Consider the following 20,775-nt stretch of genomic DNA (forward strand, 5'->3'; position numbering starts at 1 on the left):
AATAAAATTTTACGTGGTTTTAGGAGGAAGAGGGGTGGGGGAAAAAGGGGGAAGGACACCATAAAAGTATGTGAAATATCCTAATATGTAAGAGGAACACATGTGTTGTCAATTTTGTTTTACATATGCCTACACAGTCTTTAGAAATGAAGGCTGAAGATCTTATGTCACAAAGTGCATGTGGCACTCAGGTGGAGAACAGAGAACCCAGAACATCTGAGCAAACACACAGTGGCATCTGCCTCCACCACCAAATCTGAAATGACCACCACTCACAGGTGGTGCAACTAGGGTGCCTGAAGAAAAAATGCCCAGAATTTCCTATTTTAAGTTTCTGTTTTCATCTGTTTGTAAACTTTGCCAAAGTGTAACTGTTTTGGCTGAAATTACCCATGCCAGGTGTTTCCCTCAAGCTGATTATTTTTTGGATAGCGTCATCAAAAATGTCTCAGCTATTTCCAAGAACAAAATTATGGAAAAACCCCTTTGTTTTGATCATGTTAAAAATATTTCATTTGCTGTGTTGAAAAGCTCTTGCATTTCCAAGCTTAGAATCTGGCACAGCACAGGGTTGTCTTTTCGTCTGGGCATTACATTTGTAAACAGGAAAAGTGCCCATACTACACCAGGCTCAGTCTGAAAAAACACTGTTTGCACAAACTTGGAAGAGACCTGTTTGGTTTGGGATTTTTTACTTCTAAAAGGTAGAAGTACTTCTACCTTGGGCATGCTCCATTCTCTCTTTTCTGCAAGGCAATTGAAGTACTTGTGCTCTGCTCCACAGAGAAACAGATATGCTCTGGGCCAAGGTTATAAATGCTGAGGTGGATATTCTTTGAAGTGCAGAGCATCCCATCGCCTTCTGGTGGCTGACCTGAAAGGTGATAAATCTATGCTGGTAACAACTAGTCTGTTAGCAAGAGTCACAGCAGACTCACTGATTAATTCTAGAAGTGTCACATACATAAATATATATACACACACTTAAAGAATATCATGGTAACAGTTTGGGCATTCAAATTAAGAAAAACTAGAAGCATGTTGTTTATACCTCAATTAAGACCTTGTGTGTTCACATTATGATACAACCCTTAAACACACCTACTTTTCCTCTCTCACCAATCTCAATCTCTTCTTCACGAAATGCAAAGACGGACTATGCCCTGGGGATGGATCACCTTTGTGTAATGAGGCAGAAGAATGCCTCATTTGTTAGAACATGTGTGTTAAATGTACAAGGCAGAGGGCTGCAAGAGGAGAAAAGAACTGCTAAGATGTAAGACAAATGAATGATGCCTGAAGAACTGATTTTTACTTTTTTTCTGTAATTCCCTTCTGTCAGAGGGTTTTATGGATGGTGCTGCACGCAGAACATAAATCTGCAGGTTGCTACTGATTATTACCCTGCAACAGCTATCATCAATGGAAAATACTTTTTCAACATTACAAGCTCCCTGTATAACATTAATAAGTGAAAAATGGCATACTTAAGACAAAGATGCTTCAAACCTCACCTCTTGTGTACCCTAGTTTCCCACTTTCAGAAGGGGAAAGCCACAGCTTCACTAATAGATGTGTTGAAAAGAGTTAATGGGCATTATAGAATCAGTGATGAGCACCAAGAGGAATGTATTTACTTTTACCTTTCCAAAACAAAGTATTTGACTTATCTTCAGAACATGGTTTAAACAGGGATTAAGGCTGATGGCCTTCACCTGAACTACAGAAGTTATGTACAACACTGAACAGTGTCTCCTTCAGTAAACATCTCAGGCAATAAATGATGCAATGGTCACAGATGGGAAAAAAAACCCCAAACAAGGTACAAAGTCATGTAACTGAGGCTGTACCATAATATGTGGGAAAAACAAAAGCAAAAAGTTGCGAAGGGAGCCTCAGTTGTGGCATTTATTAATTGGCAAGTGCTACAATTAACAAAGTTAGTATTTTTAAATGTGGCTTTTTGTATGCTCAACCTGTAACTAATGTTTGATTAGTATATTCCTAATATACTAGAGAAGCTCTGCACTGATGAAATTTGAGAAAAATTGTTTTGGGGACCTTATTGACTAGGACCACATACTGCTTTGCTTTAGGCAGTCTTGATCTGTCTTTGGACTTTGTGGTCTACCTCAATGAGGGGTAAACACAGCAGTCCCCACATGCCTACAGGTTTCAGCTGTAAGCATGGTAAAATTCTAACAAATATAACAAATGCTGCCATCTGTACCTGCACAACTGACATTGGGCACAATGCCATTCATATATACATGTATTATAAATCCATGTTAGGTATGTTCTTAAGCATATTCATAGGATATATAGAGACATATCTTCAAGACTTAAATTTCCAAAGCAACTTTGAATTTTCCATGTTAAAACTTCACAAGGAAAAGGGTTGCTCTATACCCATCTCCCCTCTGCCCTCCTCTCAATTATGTATCTTACTTCACCAGGCCAAAGCTTTAGAAACTTTCAGGAAAAGCAGAACACAAGCTACCATGCAACTTCCCTTTGATCACATTTCTCCTGGTAGCAGCTTTGCTGGGATTGCTAGCAAGCCAACTGTCAGCACACAGCAAAGAAATAGCAGCACATGTCAGTGCAGCACGCAGGCTCACACGGCACATCCTGCCCTCTGCTCCACGTGAACTTCAGGGGGAAAGGGAATAAGGACTCTCTTCTTCCATCTGCTCCGAATGCAGCAGCGAGGCAGGATTCCAACCTAGCACTCAGGAGAGTGCCAAAAAAGGGACTGGCTACTGTGCTGGCTGCCACTGCAGGGCCCCAGGGGTGTGAGGCCCGCCAGCTGTGGGGTGGAGCCGTGCCCCCAGCCAGCTACAGCCTCTGCTGCTGTCTCGCTGCTGGCTCGGCGCGAGCAGCGAGGCTTTAAGAAAAGCAATATTGTGCAGTTCACCGTGTGGTGCAGGTGTTCACCTTCAACTGTCCCTGCCCTGGGCTGCCAGAGCAGCTCCAGCAGCACACACAGCCTCTGCTTGCCTGTCTTCCCACGCCACAAAGCGTGGCAGCTATGAGATCCCTGCGCTGGCTTTGCGCTGAAAGAGGAAATGCTGAGGAAAGGAAAGCTCTCACCTAAATACAAAGAGCTCATATTTTTAACTGACTTCCCTCCCATGTGGAGGTGTGATACAACTCCACACTCTCTACCAATAGCAACCTCAGCAAGTCTAATTTCGCTGATGAAGAAAGGAACCTGGTGAAGAATCAAAGGCCTCTGCTGAAATAAAACCCGGGGCCAGGTACCACCAGCAGAAAATTCAGCCAAACAAGAGCTGCTTCACATTGAGGTCACAGATCCTGTTCAGACAGGATAAATCCAGCTGGTAGCAGGGTATGGTCTGTGACCTGTTGTGAATCTCATGTGGACAGCCCCAGCAGTCAGCAGTGACTGGGCATCCACTGCAGATGCAGGGATGGAGATGCTCACCCCAGTCCCATACTGGCACCCCTGTGCAGAGGCTGCCAGAGCACTGCAGCTGATTAAAGAGCATCTTTTAATCAACCTACCCTCGTGAAGCACAAGTATGGAAAGAAGAGGAGGAACAAATTCCAGCTGCAGGAAATAAATTGCTATGGGCAAGAATTTCTTCAGCTGTTGTTCAAGCCAGCATGGAACCACGAGTGTTTGAGCTTGGTAGATTTGGACAGGGTAGGGCCCTTGCACACTTGATTTCACTAGGATCCAATGCTGAACTAGAGGATGAGTGACAGATGGAGATTTAACTGCCAAAATGCATTTTTTCCTCCTAGGAGAGGAAAGAAAAAGTATTTTCATTCCTGAAAAATAAATTCCCCAGGTTTAAATTACATTGGGAGCATGTTATTTTTTATTTTTGTCTGGACATACATATTTGAGGGTGTTCTAATAAACAATATTTCCTCTGACTTTTATTCAAAGGCACAAGCAAGTTCTGCCTTTTAAAACTCAAGAATTTGATTTGCTATAGAGCAGTAAAACTTCAAGCAGGATAATCATAAATTCAGGCCTTTAAAAATAGTTCATAAAAATGTATTAAAGGACTACAAACTGAGTTACAGGCTACCAAACAGTATATTGACCTCTCCTAACATCTCTCATCATAGAATCTCACTGCTGCCAAACAAATACTGATTATTTTGCAAACGATCCCGCCCAGAAGAGGAAACAAGTGCATAGAAAAATCAAAGGATCTGTCTAGTACCACAAAGCAAGACAGTGATAAAGCTAATGAAAAAACCCTTGGTATCATGACTTCATCTTGTAGTTGAATATTCAGCCTTTTTCCAAAGCTGCCACTCAACAAAGTTGTTCCAAATCCTAAAGCAAGATATTTATAGTTAGACAGAACCAAGGTTTAGCCATTTCATGGTTTTTTTCCCCTCTGTTTTTATATTAGTTGCTCGTGACTTTTTATTTACAGCACATATATTAATCTGAATGCCAATTATTCTTACAGGTACAGCTATAAACAAATTAGATTCACCCAGGCAGAGCTTGTTCTTGCCATATCTTTGCAGCTAAGCTGGGACTCACTGAAGAAGAAACAGATCCCACACAGATAACCACATCAGTTTTCACATAATACTTCAACCTGGAAGTAATCATAATTTTCCTCTACAAAAGCCAGTTGTAGCAACTGAATTTTTTACTGCTGGGCAACATCTTTTCAACTTTTGTATGTCAAAAAAACATTTGAAAAAATGTAAATGCTTCACTGAGCTACAAACAATGAAAAAAGGTGTTCTGCCTGCCATCAAACCCCGCTGTTAAAATATTAACACAATGTAAATATTGTAATATTGAGGAAGTACACTGTGTCAGTACTTCCTGGCACTGTACAAGAGCTTCACTGTTCCCTTCAGTTCCTGCTGTTAGTTTTAAACACGCGCAACTTAAACAAGGCATCTGAGCTTCTCCAGTCCTAGTGCAGAATTGCAGAGAGGCAAAATCTTACTGTAGGTTCTTTCTGGACTAAAAACCAAAGTATTAAAAAGAATCCTTAAACCCAAACAATTCTGTAGATGTCAGTACTTTTGAGGCAAAAAAAAAAAATCCCGAGAGTCTTTCAAAAGTCTTGGCATATTGCTGCCAAACATGGAAAGATCCTTGGGTATGCACTGTCCTCCCCTTCCTCAGAGAAGAAAAACAAGCTGCAAATGCCCACCAGTGCCAGAAGTCTGAAAGCTGAAGTTATTCCTCGTGGCAAAAGTCCCATTCCCCAGATTTGCCAGTTAAGCACATTACTTGCAATTGACTCTCTCAATTGACTGAATAAGCAGCATTTGTGTAATAAAGAGAATGAAGCAGCTATCTACCATCAGTAAGGCAGATGTTGCTATCAGGTCTTAAGAAATGCTGTCTAGCTGCTGTAATGATCTATTTGTCATGCAAGTGTCACAGAAAAGCAGCACTGCTTCAAAAAATAGTGAAGACAGAGAATAACCTTGCTATAAAAACAACAAAAAACCCCTCCTAGTTGGTCATACCTGCAAAAAGTCAGTAGTTTTCTTCTATGGGGATCTGAGGGCAACTAGTGAAGTTTTACTCTACTGGCTTTGGTTAATACAAGGCAAAATCCTGAGTGACAAAGTCAAAACTCTCACCAGTTTCCACCAAAATAGCATTAAAAAAATTGAAATCTGAAGTTACTGCTATTTTCACCTCTCTGAGTAACATATCTGACAAGGACCATCATTGTCCCACAGATCTAAATTCAAAACCAGGGAAAAATAACTGAATGTGTGAAATGTTCTAATATTCCAGAAATGTCTAATCCCAGCAAAACTAGGGGCTAGGATTTCAAGAAATTAGTCCTACATGCTGTATTATGACAAAAGAAAGTTGTAAACACTGCTTCATGCTACCACAGGAAGAACGAGAATTCCAAATCCTCAACAACTTTCTGAAATACACTAAATAAATGGTTTATTCCAGGTTTAAAGCATCTGCTGCTCCTGAAGCTTTCTTACCTTTCACATGTTTCTGTACACAAGTGGGAACTAAAATAACTTGTACAATGCCCCTGTGTACCAAAGTGTTGGCTAAGCCTTATTCTTATGCGTGGTAAGAAACTGCCCTCAGGGTTAACACAGATTTTCCACTTAATTTTAACTCACTCACGGACCCTTACTCTGGAAGAGCTCCTTCAAGCATGTATCCAGCTGTATCACCAGATTTGTATATGGTCAAGACTAACATAAATCTCCCACCCTCAATGTTTTTTCACATGTCAGTTTATCTGCTAAGAAAATGTACTATGAACACAACACTTAGCCCCTGTATCTTTTATCTTACTTAAAAGGGTAGAAAAACTCTTGAGAACTCAGTGAGCATTCAGTATATGTAATGGGCATGAGAGGGCTATAAAAAGTCTAGGAACAGGACATAATTCCAAAACTGAACTACTTACTGTGAGGGGGAGTGTTCATTTGTTTGTTTTTAAAAGACAAACAGGGGTTTTTTTTTGTCTGTTTCATGAAATATTATAGCTAAGATCCTTCTCCGCTTCCATAAATGGATGTTTTTCTTACTCTCAGTGGGTGGTCTCAGAGTTTTGACAGAGGAATATCACAAGCTAAAACATAGGATGCTACAGAGATAGCCCACCTGCAGTGGTGGTGGATGTGAAGGGGCAGAGGGAAGGTGATTGCAAAAGACCAAAACAGACTGTGGTGGGGGAAATCAAAGGTCAGAAACGTATTCACAAGCCTAACAATAGGGAAGCCCTGGTAAAATGAGCAGCCAAAAAGAACAGATACATTAGAAAAAGAAGGAATGCATAAAGGAGACAAAAATGTTAGTGTTCACTTTTGCTGGGATTTTTGTTTTGTTTTGGTTTTTTTTCAAAAAGATCATAATAAGAGACTCAGACATAATTCTTGGCACTTCTTTTAGTATAGTTAAAATATTTTAAAAACTGGTTTCTTTTATATTTCTATTTTATGCTAGCTAATTTAATTAAAAAATATTCCTTTAAAAGCTCTGGTGTAAATCATGGGTCAATGCAAACTCCTGCTACTACCTTGTGTGTTGCTTGATTTCTTACCTGTTTTCTACCAGAAAGTCTACCACATATTTCTTCAGACAGTAGAGATGGGCATCCATCAGCCCTGTTCTGATGTGCATTCTGGGGTGCCTGGAAAAGAATAAAAAAGGGAAATCATGGAGCTTTTGCATGGCTATTTACAAGAACCTGACTTTGCAATGAGGTCAGGGGATAGTGACAAGTGTGCAAAGGTCTGTTCCTTCCCATGGAACAGGATTGCTGGAACAGAAGAGCTCAGGCTGCCATTATTGGGCTGTGTCTATAAACTTACACCTGCTGGCCCTGGGCTGATCTGCTGCAAAAGAAAACACCTCCTCCAAGGAGTCATTACTCCTGCAACATCTTCTCATGTAAGTGGAAATTGCACATTACTGGGCAGGAAGCCAAAGTAATGGGCCCAGAGTGCTAAAAGTTACAGTGGGTAATGTCAGGGTACAATAATTCAAAGCTTCTGGCTAAGTGCCTGCCTTAATATATATGCAAGGCTGGGCATGTTCTGCTAGCAAACACAACAACACTACTGTATTTTCTCCAACACTTCCTGGAGGGGAAGAGGGGAAGGAGATGGGGTCTGCTCACCTTTCTTACACTACACATTACAAATGATTGCCACAGCTCAATTACAAAGCATTTGGCTATCCAGCCCAGTAAGGTGGGAAAGATCAGTAAAACTCCCACTCATCATAAGCCAAACAGGGAAGTCTTTGCTTTTGGAGCAGTGTCAGGTTAATATTTCAGAACCTCAGGAATCTCTGGTAGCTTCAAAATTTTAAGAACAAAGTTTAAACCATAAAGACTCATTGACTGCTTCTATTGCTTCTCTTTATGCTTTCTCTGTTCTTGGGTAATGGAAATCCCTTTTAGAACCTGTTTCAAACCAGCTAGATATTTTAGGCCAATATTACTTTCCCTTCCATAAATCTGTGGCCTCATTTGAGACCATTCTGGCTGCCTCAACATTTGCCACTGTTCTCAGAACAAAAAAGCCACAAGAATATTTAGCCTGCAGATTAAAAAAGACAAAACACAACAACAGTCAGGGACTATGCTGAGCTGTTCAAGACATCCATAACTGCACTCACGGTCAGAGGCTATTAAGGAGAGAAATTTCAATCCACACCTGAAATTGTCTCTGTTTTCATTTTGCTTCCTTTGATGTCTGGATTTCATAATTAAGCTTGAATGAACATATTTTATCAGTGTACTCTATCCAACTTGGTTTGCTTATTCCAGGACATGCTAAAGTCAGATGTTTGTGATCATGATCACTTTTATTATGCAGTTAGCTCAGCAGAAGGATCACTCACAAATTGGGCATGCACATAAGTATAAACAGTAAACCAATACTACCACACCAAATATTTATTAATACCAAAGTTACCAAGAACATCAGGTGTTCTAGTAAGCCATTTTTCAGTGCATTTCTCAATTAATGCCTTGAACTACCAAAGTATTTAAGTCTTAACATTTCATGACTTATGTGGCATTTCTCAAGCATGCCATTCAAGCTACGCATATTTTTGACTATAACAAAATTCTTGAAGTCCCATTTGCAAAAGGAAAGCTCCTATAATAGCAGTACAACACTTTGCAGTGAAGTATGTGGTACTAGAAAATGATATATGCACTTTCAGTAGATTACTTCATTAACAAAACATGAGCTCACCTAGCAATGCTCCAGTACTGATGTTATCAGTGGCCCAGATGTTGCTGTGGAAGGCAGCCCAAATAGCAATGTTCCTTATGCAAAGAGGATGGGGAATCCACTAATTTTAATGAGATCTCGTAGTTGGAAGTCAGCAGATTCCCTCCTGCTCTGCATCCTGGGAATGGTTTCCACTTTTTGGGTATGTGTGAGAGGGACAAATTTCCTATCTCCTCTGAGAAGGGTTCCTTTGTATTTATGTGAATACATGAATGAATATAATAGTTTACCAGGAAAATTAACAAATCAATGGAATAGGCAATAAACATGTAAAAATATAGAAACAGATGTAACATAGGAAGGAGATACAAAAATGGGAGGAAAAAAAATCCAATTCCTAACCTGAAGATGACAAATAAGACAAAATGTCTTTAGTGCCAGAATGCCAGTTTTTTTCTCTTCCTATTCAAGATTTTTCATACACTCCCCCTTAAACACCAGGCAGAGGAAGGCTGAGGGGCTAGGCATCAAGCAATGCTGTAAAACAGGAATTCCCCAGTAAATGCTGGTTCTGTGGCCAGTGTCTGTGTGGCTCTCACACATGCAGTCTCCCCACCTGCAAACTGGAATAATGCTATTTATCCACACCACAGGACACTGAGGATTTGTGGGCTGAAGTTTGTGTCTGCATGCAAGCATTGTACCAAGATTTTCTGTAGCTATGCAACTTTGTTATAAAGTTATACAAAATCAGTGGAAGTGGACAAATAGTAGCACAGTGCTATCCCAGCTCCTCAATCCCACACAAAACAACCCCCACAAAAAGCAGCCAGACAGAAGTAGTACTGAAACACCAGTCTGAGTTAGCTTTCAATGTAGAATATACTAACAATAATGGAACATCATGCTGGACAAGAGGGAGGTCCCACAATGAAATCCTCTAAAATACAGACCACCTAAGTGATTTGCAACAGAATAGTCCCATAGATTAATATTATAATCACAGCTTCAAAGGTCAAACAGGCAAGTTTGGGCACATGCATAAACAAAGCTGTGATTTCTGTAAACCAGGCTCAAGAAGAGAATAGCCACACTAAACCAGACTGATAAGAGCACTCTATCATAACAAGCCACTAAAGATGATGCTCATTTTCATTGACTAGTGCTTAAACCAGTTTATCTTCAGGTAAAAGCAAAGGAGCCAAATAATCTAACAGATAACAGCAAACCCCATCACCATTTCAAATGAGCATCTGGTTACTAATATTGAGAGCCACGCTCCCATCTCATGCCTCTGATCTCCCACTCCATCAGCTAATCTTTACAACATATGAAAAATGAGCGTGTCCAAGAACAGCTGATACAGAGAGAATCAAATAACAAACAATGTAGGAGCTGACACACCTAGACTTATTGCTTCGAGGGAGATAATACAGAAGGCTTTTAATTATATCATCAAAGCCAGAGAGAAGGTACGAGGAGGGGCTGGCTGCAGATGGTTAAGTGTTAATGAATGCCGGGTTGGGTGGTTTATCAAAAGAAAAAGACTGGATATGTATCTGAGAGGGTCACCCTTGAGATGAAAGTTGCAACAGCCATTGTTGGAGCTCTTTAATGAGGGAGGAATGTCAAATGTGTACCCTTCAAGAATCATACCAATTACTAAATGAACTTCAGTTCAATCTAGCAAATGTAATCAAGCACAAGTCATTAAAATACACAGTAAAACTCCCTTTGGTGCTGCCACTATAGTGTCTATTACTGTCTGTGCTCCCATGCAAGGGAGGGGGCTGCTCCCACTTATAAGCTCTGTGTGTTAACTGACGGCAGATTTTAGTCCTAATGATGAGGCACGGAGGGCTCCCTGGCAGAAAGCTGACAATTAGAAGCCTAGGAGAGATCTGTGGAGAAGTCAGGGAAAGATTAAAAGAGCAATTTCAATGTGTAAAATTAGCTTTTATTAGCACATAATTCCACAAAATCCTGACTCAGGATGAGAGTGCATAAAGGTCTGCAAGAGTCCTTAGAAAAGTCTGTGCCTGTAATTCCTGACACGCCATTGTGAAATAATAAGCAGTACTAACAGGATTGATGCATGCTTCATACATGGCATTGCTTTGAAAGTGGAGCCCAGAGCTTTTCTTTCCCTGATAACCCCCCTCAGGATTTCCTCCCTCAGGGAAATCAACCACTGATAGAGCAAACTTCCCTTGTTTAAAGGGAAGAAGTTGGACAATTGTTTCAACTGTAAACTAATTAAGAGAGATTACCACCAAGAGCTGGAGGTTCCAACCAGCTCCATACTCCCACTGACAGTGTGATAATGCCAGGCTGGGGTCAAAATCATAAATCTGAAGGGAGCACACACAATGCATAAAGCCAAAAAGCCTCTCTACTAAGCATGGGATATTGCCACATTAACCTCACCACCTCACAAATAAACTAGCTGAGAAAGAGAAATCCCATGGCCTCCCTTTCCCTAACTTCATACAGCTGTTGACGGAAAATATGAAGGTCTTTAAATAAGCTCAAGGACCTGAGGCTGTCCGTACTCTAACACTAATCCAGGCAATGACACAATAAAAATCTAATCATACCTGCTATTAACCTGGCTCCTAAACCTACACCTGAATTACATCAGGTGGGCTCACGGGTATTAGTTAATCTTCCTCCCCATCCTTCCAAAGTAAATAAATAACAGCAAGCTATGTGCAAACTATGCATTCCAGACTTGCATCTTTTCTAACTAATGGCATGTAGCTCACACAGCCCATATAGCCAAACACTCTGTCACATTCTTCCTGTCCCCACACCATGAACTGTGCTCTTGCATGAAGCAGCGTGCAGTCCAGTTCAAACACAGTGCTGACCCCTGCCTGTCTGCAAGAACGTGGTGCTCTCGTGTTGATACAAAGCCAGTGTACAGATCAACATGAAGAGAAGTCTCACAGCAAAAGCTGCCAGACCACCTTTAATGTCTGAAGCATTCCTGCTTTTAAAGGAAAAAAAAATAATCCCTAAATCGCATTGCTCATTTACGGGACAGCTCTTGGCTGTAAACTCACTAATAATAAAAGACCACTGTTACACTGGCTCTTCAAAAATCCCAGACACCTTATGACCTTAATTTTTTTTTTTTTTTTTACACAGTGCTTTTGGCCAAAAAGATCCCAAAGCACTTATCCCCATGAATGTCCCCACTGTGTGCCGGGGCTGCTTTGCCCACCGGTGAAATGCTGCCACCTCTGGGCTGCAGAGCTGCGGTGGCGGGGCCGGCCGGCCCCCCCCCGCTGCAGGGGAGGGTGGGCAGAGGGGAGGCAGAGGATGCGACTTCTTGGGTGGAACTGCTTCAGTTCAGGCCGAGGAACACCCCAGCAAGGGGGCCCCAAGAGCTCAACACGGCACAGGCTACTATGAGGTGTCTCCCAACACACGCCATGAGCCCTGGACGCCCCTGAGCTCTGCTCCCCTCCCTGTATTTTTGTAACAACCTTATTTAAAAAGGCAAGAGGGCAAAATTTGCTTTGGTCCATGGAGGATCTCGCAAGGGAGGACAGGACACTGCAGTTCTGGTAACAACTACCCACCATTCATCCTCACAGCTGCTGCTGCTGCTAAAGAGACATTGCACCAGAAACGGGAAGCACTTTCCAAATGAAAATGTTTTATTGATCTGGTGACCTAAGTTGCTTGAAAGCCTTCTGAATAATAAATATTTTTCACTTAAAACCTTCACCACATGCCATTTTTCTTTGTTGTATTATGTTATTAATATACCCATGAGACTATAATAAAAACTCTGAACTTACTTTTGACAAAAACATGCTGAAAACTTTTTGGTAAAGGAACTAACCTTCATGGAAAGCCAAAGATTAAATCATTTTCTCTAGTATAAAGAGTATAGGTTAGCAGTCAGAACTCAGGATTAATATTTGCTCAAGGTCATTAATGGTTTAGAACAAGCCAGTGTGACCTCTCTGTAGAAAGAGTCATTTTCTTGGCAACAATGCTGTGTTTTAAAGTTAACATCTCTTGTGATGTTGATGCTGAAGAGCAAGGGTGCCAATGGCTGCACAGCCACCCCATCACATGAACCTATAAAAAATGCTTTTGCTCATCCTGCTTCAGCTTTCCCTTATGAAAACAAGAACAACAGCCACCCCAAGTCAGAGGAGTGCTCCCTGGGGGCTGCACAGCCACGTTGCTGGATGCAAGTGCATCCCCCTGGGAGCACAGCAGACACAGCTGCCTGTGAAAGCACTTCCCTAAATTTAGTTCCAAGGGTCTTCGCTACCATACTGAGTGTGAACAGCTGTAGGAAACAACACAGGGGCCAGGCTGCCCACACTACCACCCCTTTTCTCTTTCCCTGGAAAAACAGAGTTCATGCAAATATTTTATACTAGACACTTTTATACTAGATACTATTCTGCCAGAATACCCTGATTGCTATGTATAAACTGGGAAAGCTAAAGAGAGACCAAAATGATAATAAGCCTGGAGTTTGGTGTGAACAGAAGAGAATACACTGTGAAGGAGGGCGGGGACTGCCAGAGACATTATTAATAGGTTTTACCCTTGAGCTCTGGCAGCTACTTGTTCTATACACAGAGGAAAAGGATTAATCAAGCCTTGCACGTAAAGGTTCTTTCTATGGTCTGCCAAAATATTTAAAGGGCTATATACAAAGTGTAAGCCTTATTATTATACACATTCAATGTAATCATCTTATGCTACAGTTAAGGCCAGGATGACAATAAAGTAGATTATTGTGTGCTATAACCAATTCAATTCCAACACAACGGGACATGGCTTAGTCACTTCGTTCAGATCTGGTGTTTGAGCTTATTTTTCTTATGCTGGGCTAAACTGTGATTTAAGAGATTTAATCGAGCTTTGGGAAATGCTTTCTTTGCTGAAGAAGGAGAAAGAGCTAGAAGTCTGCACCTGGCAACCCTAATCATTTTCCAATTTGCAGCCCATTTTGCTTTCTGCTTCATGGAAATTCACCTTAGTAAATAATTGCTCCCGAAAATCACCAGGGCTGAAAGGATGACAACACTTCAGAAGAACAAGTTTTAAGAAAACAATTGAAGCTGGAGGATTGTATAGAGACTACTGAAGAACAGCAGCTCCTGCTGATCCCTCCTACATCAGTTCCCTAAGGGCTAAGCAGTAGACATATGATATATTTTTTTAAATCAAATAATTACAGTAAATGCATGGGAAACTGAATACTAGGTCAAAGCTGCAGGTCACTAGCAATATGTAGCTTAAACACAGCAAGGCTGACAAAATTTCTTCATGCCACTGGCCTGGACTCAAAGGCAAAAAAAACTGTACTTGCAGCATGAGCCTTACATGACAAGGCTCTAAAGACCTTCTGCACCTCCCAGGTGAGGTGGGTCCTACTTAGAATATACAATCTGCAAAATTTGGAATTTAAGGTAAGGGCATATCTTTGGGCTACTAAAATACATAGGCAGAAAGAAATTCTTCCTTCTCTAATTTTAAATTGCAAGCAAAACCATAAGCAAAAAAAGCCTCCAAAGTTGAAATAAGCATAAATGTTTCCCTTGTATTTCACAGGGCCCAGCAGCAGAACAAATTGAAGTTGTCACACATATCCCTTGTGTTTCCCATTGTGAGTTGCTGTTCAGGTACCTCATGAGAGTCACCTGCTTCTGGATCACCAGTTAATTAAAATTAAAAATCTCTCTCTAAACCTGTTGCTACACAGGACATAGGCTGATCACTCACTTCCCTTTGCTAGGATCTTTGCCTGACAAGCAAATGGGCTCTTCATGACAGAAGGTGAATCTTTGTGAGTCTTTCTGTAGAACATATTTGCATTCAAGAAAATTAAATTTCACCAGACTGAAGAAAAACCTGACAAGAGCCTGACTGCAGGTCATTAGAGTTAGAAAGAAGACTACATGTTAGACAAAGCAGCATCTGGCTCCCACCAAAACATACAGTTCAGAAAGGAAGAAGACGTAGAACTTCGAGTCAAAGATGGGGAAAATGTAAGTGTTTTTATTACCAAAATCTACTCAAATCCAGCCCAGGTAAATGCAGCCTTTCTGCCTTAAACATGGCAATGCTAATTAAGTGAATTATACTTTGTTCCTGCTCCTTGATGGTCTGTAGCTTCCTTAGCTGATGCTTTGACCTGTGGGGTTTTTGTTGATTTTTGCAACTATTGCTTCTGCCTCAGTTTTGGTTCACAGTAAGTTTTTACTACCATATCTACTCACACCTCAATTCCACTGGAACCTCAACACTTTAGCACTTGACATGGTAACCACTCTTCATACTGACTGCAAGTGTCAAAATATTTAATCAGGTAATGAGAACAGCTTTATCTCAGGCAGAATTAAAGTGGGCACAGAACTTGGCTCTGCAGCCACTGTGGAGGGAGCCTGGCTGTGATTGCCAGGGCACAGGCTGCTCCACACCTTGGCAGTGCTGTAAAGGTACATAAAAAAAAATACATGTTGAGGAAATTCTTCTAAGGAATCAGCACTCAGACTTCATGAATCCTGCTTTCCTACAAGAAAACAGAGGGGTTTCCTGACTGGGTTAGATGAAGTCATGACTCAGCCTGGGTATTCAGATACACCCTCAGAGACATGGTAGCTCAGATTTCAGGCAGCATCAGCCTTGAGCTGTGAGATTTCAGGACAGTGACAGAGCCATCAGAGTTTGGGACATCAACCACTTCAGAGTACAGCCCAGTCCTGCTGTGAAACTCCCCAGGTGATAGGGACATCACACAAGAAATACAGATATACTTATGCTCTTTTCTAGTTTAAAATAACATATACATTTTATCAACTAATATTTTGACAGTATCAAACAAGAACTTAATTAAAGTAATGTCTTAAAATTAGCAAGTGTAACATTCTTTTTGCAGAGTGACAGCAGAATTGAAAGCCAGAGGAGAACTGAAGTCAGAATGAAGCCACTGACAGACACCACTCATCTTTTCAGCCCAAAAGAACCATATGATTACTTCTTTTAATAGCTAACTGGCATTTTACAAAATACTATTAGAAATACCATGGAATGAGGAATGTAAGTATCAGAGGGGAAGGAAAAAAGACTAGAGACAAGAAAGTATCATCACCACAAGATGACCTTAACATTCACCCAAAGTCTAAACTTGCATTTTTTTTAACAAGTAATTACAGTGGTTACAACCACACTGGATTAGTTTCTGGTTAGACCAGATTACTCATGATTTAAAATTTTCAGACTTGTTAATAGCTATAACAGAAGTTGCTGCTTCTTATTACTACAAGAAACTGAACCTACAACTAAAACACTTTCAGGAAGATGCTGAAGTTGGAGCTCTATAGCATTGAGCCCAGATGAACAAAAACATACTGCACTAAAGACAGAGCTGGATTTCCAAGAATCTCTCTCACCTTTCACCCCCCTTAGTAGCACCTGAATAAAAGTTTAAGGTTCAGCTGGATGAATTTTGTTCCTTTGGAACAGTGATCATACAGCAATTAGAATACTGCAGAAGAAAATCCAGGTGAATTCAATGCAATGAGAAGGTACTTTGAGCAAGTTTCCTTCCTTCTCTGGAATAGTTATTGCTGACTGAGAAATTTCACGTACACTAGAGTGAAGTTTCTCACCTCAGCACATGCTAAGGTGGGAGGTGCCTTTATAAATAGTAGGCAAAAAACCTCCAAACAAACAACAAAAAAACCCCCAAAATACATTCTTGAAAGAAAAGTTGTCAGGACAGCTAATAAAACACTGCTCATCTGTGTATTTTCACAATTCCAATATTAATTTTTGAAATTTTTAGCTGCAGTTTTGAAGTCCAGTTTTTGGCTAGAATTACCACATATTTTATTGCTGTCACATCCAGCACATTACATGTCTGGAGATAGGGTGGCTTCAGCAATTAAATACATAAGAGAAATATCATTAATCCAGACTTCAATGGCTCCTCACAGTGAAAGCCATTGAAGCAGAGAACCATTTTCAGCAGCAGAGAACCATTTTCACCACAGATCACAAGTTGGTATTGAAAAGCAAGTAGAAGACAGCAACTGAATCCTCTGTTGTTTATACCACCTGGGGCAGTGAGTTTAAACCTCACAGTCTAGAAGCAATAAACTGGCCATGGCAAGTACCAGAGCTCAGCTGCTCCATCATTTGCTCTTAGAAGAGCTCTCTGTACAAAAACCAGAGCAGCAACAAATCCAGTCCCTGTCCTTTGCAAGGCTAAACTCATGGTAGGACAATTGCCTCATCTTGAAACATTTAGCCTAACAGAAAGAAATGGGTAGTGGATGACCTGAAGATTATCATTTACAATTTTACATCAACCTCAGATACTATTAAAACAAAACAACTTTTATTCCCTTCTTGCTTGGAAAAGACTGGGACCATTCTGTCTGTGGTTGTAGACTGTTTCAGTATTATCCAACTGCATAAACGAAACTAGTGTCAAAATTAAGTTTTAAATGGCTTGAGGTTTATAGGAATTAAAGAAGGAAAAATTAAATTTGAAACTCTGCTTGTTTACTAGAACTAATTAAATATGCCAGATTTCTGGGCAAGCTTCCTAGCCTGTGGCTACTACGTTACTGGCTTGTAAAACAGTCAACAAGTGCATGAGTACAAAGCACAAATACAATAACAGATTTCGTGTACAGTCCTGCCCTTAGTTTATAAAGAAAAAAATGTATTAGAACCAATCTGTAACTATAAAGCCCTGTGCTAACCCTCTAGACTGTGCTAGTAACATTAAAAAGGCCCAAGTCTACAATGGCTGCTTTTGCAGAGACAGTTAAAAAAAGTAAACACAGAGAGAGGTAAGAAGCAATAAATACAACAAAAATTAACAGGAAGCCTTAAAAGACCATGAAGAAGCCAAATTTTTACTTCTAAAAATTCTGTGCTTCTGGGCTCTGCTCTCAAAATAATTTGCTATTAAAAATAAAAGGGAGTTTTACCACTGCAACAGAAGAGGTGGGTCTGATTCTTCACACCACAGAAGCTGCACTCTTCACAAATAGATTTTATTATTATATTGGACTTCACTAGCAAATAGCTTTATTCTGGAAAGCTGGAATTGCACATTTAATGGGAGAATGGACCAGATCTTCAAGTGTACAGTCCTTCACATTCTGTACTTTTAAGACAGGTATTATCTTTGTGTTCTACATTTTAAAGGAACCAGCACATGAGCTCATAGTCTGTGAGGAAACTACAACAACCAAGAAACAACAAACTGAAGCCAATCTCAGAAAAAAAAAAAGGAGTCTCTGGGGACAGAACAAAATGCAGTGGTAGTTGTATCATCCCTAGGTAGGTAGAGAAGGAAGGAGGGACAGTAGGAGCCCATCAGCTAAACTGTTCTTTGCAGAAAAAGCTCCCAATTTACTTTCTGTGCCTGAAGCAGCTGTTTCTACAAAAGCAGCAAACAACTCTTAATAAAAAAAACACTTGTGGACGATTTGCTGCCTTGACAGCTTTAACGTGAAAAGCCTTTCACAGCAACTCAAATTAATGGGTGTTCCCACTGTACAGTAGTCCTGCTCAGCTTTAAGGAAATCAGGAATTATGCTTCAATAAAAATTCAGCCACGCAAATATTCTGCTGTAAAAAGAGGCATAAACATATAAGTCTTCAACTTCCAGAATCACGTACATGAGGCAAAGGGAAATGATATAAAAATAACCAGGCTTTTGTTTACATCTCTGATTTAGAAGAGCAATTCCAGAAACTAAATTGCTTCCACAGAGGCATTGATTTAATTAGTCTGCATAGCATGCTTTATTTGTGTTCAGACCTCTGACGTACATTGATAAAAAAAGAAAAAAAAATACACAGTGGACACACACAAAATAATTGCCTAAACTTTTCTATGCCAGATGCAAGTAGGAATTCTCAAACACACTTTCATGGGCTCTTCTCTACATGCAAATGATCCTTTTTTAATATACACAAACTATGCATGTTTTCAATTAAAAACATGACTGGATTGATTGGATCATATATTTTTGCAAACCAGCCAAAAATCAAACACAAACTGAAGCCATGAAGGAATTTCTGGAAGCACAAACCATTCTACAGTTCTACTTCTGGCAAGGAGAAACATCTCTCATTTTCAAACAATACTAGAACTGACATCAGTGCACAAAAATATGCTGTCATTCAGCAAAGAAATAACTACATTAATGAGCAGCATTCAGAAGCCTAAAAACCCCCAAGTGGTCAAAATCTTAGCTTAGCAAATAAGCCCACTATGATCAAGTAACAGCAGAACACTGGCTTCTTGCTTTTTGGTTAACTCTCAATCTCAATTTTGGGTCTTACTATTCAACAGGATGAGAATGGTCCTCAGAGATGTGAACAACAGATTCTCTTCAGGACACAAGCAGTGGCAGGGAGGGTGACAATTTTGTTTAAAGTAACAAACAGGACTACTAAGAATGAGGCTCTCATACACCTTTTTTTCCCCATTGCATTTTGATCCCCATGAGTACAGATATTGCTTATCCTTCCTCACTATAGATGTAAAAGCCAAAATATCCCAGAATTTTGGGAATGAACATTCAGCTGTGTGTGTAAGCAAGACATTATTCACTTTTAGAGACAACATCCAAGTTCAAGTCAGTGTCTACCTTGAATGAATACTTCTGAATCTCATAAATTTTTCTGCTCTTTATAACCTCATCTAATTTTCCCTATGCATGCAGCACGCAGCAATCAGGGATCAACAATTCTGACACAGAGAAGTCAGATCAGCCTTTGCAAAGACACAGCCACAACACCTTTCCCTGGTGTACACTACAGTTCTCTTCAACTCTCCTGTGTGCACAGCATCCAGCTGGTGTGGCCTCACATCACCTTCCCAAAACCCCTGCTCATTCAAGCTTTTGAATGAACAATTTGGTTCAGCTTTCACCTCTTCACCATACAATAACTTTTCAGGCACTGCCCAATGATAAAAACATTCACAGGTCAGTGTATCTAGAACATAGGAAACAGCCATATCCTAAGATACCATATCCTAAGACTCTGGATATTTCCACTGAGACATGCATTAACACTCATGGCCAATTTTTTATTGCCATTGGAAGAGCAGTGAAATCAGCAGTAGATATGCAGACATATGGCAGGTAGCAGACTGAAGCCTTCCAGAAGTCTTGACTGGAACTTGTGAGTCACTTCCACTGTGAACACAACATGTTTCCATGTATGAAAATTAAGAAGGCAAAGCACAGATATCAAAGTAAAATGAACTTTTAAATTATTGTGCTGCAGTTTGCAATGATCTTTCACTCATACTCAGTACTAGTCACTTTTCTCATACTGACAAGTTCATAACCTTTCATCCACTGCCTCCAAGATAGTGAATCAATCAGCTAGAACTTGAAACACAGAAATGAAGGAGCAGGTAAAGTGACAGATTTCATTGCAGCAGGCTACTGAACTGCAAGGTTATTTCAGCTCTGGAGCCTGGCATTTCTGCTGTTTGTGGCATTCTTGATTTACAGGTCCATTATAACTTTGTTTATGCACACAACCTTAATGAAGCTGCTATTCAGTAGGGCAGTATCACTTTGTTTTATTACCATAACCTGTCATTCAGAAAGGATTCACTCTTTCTGTTTATGGGTAAAACTGACAAGAGAAGAAGTAGATCATACACAGCTGCCCAAATCAACTGGGAAGGTGTTTTACAACAGATTGCTTGCAAAAATATCTGTCATGTTTTTAAAATGTTTAGGAGAAATGAAAGCAGTTAGTCTTCCAGGCCTTCATATGTGATAGGGGTATGGTCACCCCTATCACATATGAAGGCCTGGAATCTACATAATATCCCTAGCATAGTAACATTTTTTTCTAACAACTATCAAGGAATACAAAAAAATGCTAAAGTCTGTTTTTTTTCCAGTATGCTTCCTTCATATAGCAGGGTAAATCAGAGAACACATAGAATCCTGTGTTCCAAAGCTACACTACAATGGGACTACATCTAAAACAAACATATGCAAAGGCCATATTCCTTAAATCTGAAATATATACTATTTTCTCAAAGGGTAAGAT

At 40.2% G+C, this 20,775-nt stretch overlaps 1 protein-coding gene across 1 annotated transcript in view; it reads right to left on the bottom strand.

Moving 5' to 3' along the window:
* Nucleotides 1-20,775, bottom strand: part of EIF2B3 (eukaryotic translation initiation factor 2B subunit gamma) — a 95,814-nt gene that overhangs the window by 41,323 nt on the left and 33,716 nt on the right. The window contains exon 5 of the mRNA XM_054285797.1: nt 7,047-7,136. Coding sequence (XP_054141772.1) covers nt 7,047-7,136 — 90 coding nt within the window. The remainder of the gene's footprint in view (nt 1-7,046; nt 7,137-20,775) is intronic.

The sequence above is a fragment of the Melozone crissalis genome, unplaced genomic scaffold (genome assembly GCF_028551555.1).
Source record: "Melozone crissalis strain CALT ecotype California unplaced genomic scaffold, PUWL_Pcris_2 ptg000045l_1, whole genome shotgun sequence".
NCBI classification, from domain to species: domain Eukaryota; kingdom Metazoa; phylum Chordata; class Aves; order Passeriformes; family Passerellidae; genus Melozone; species Melozone crissalis.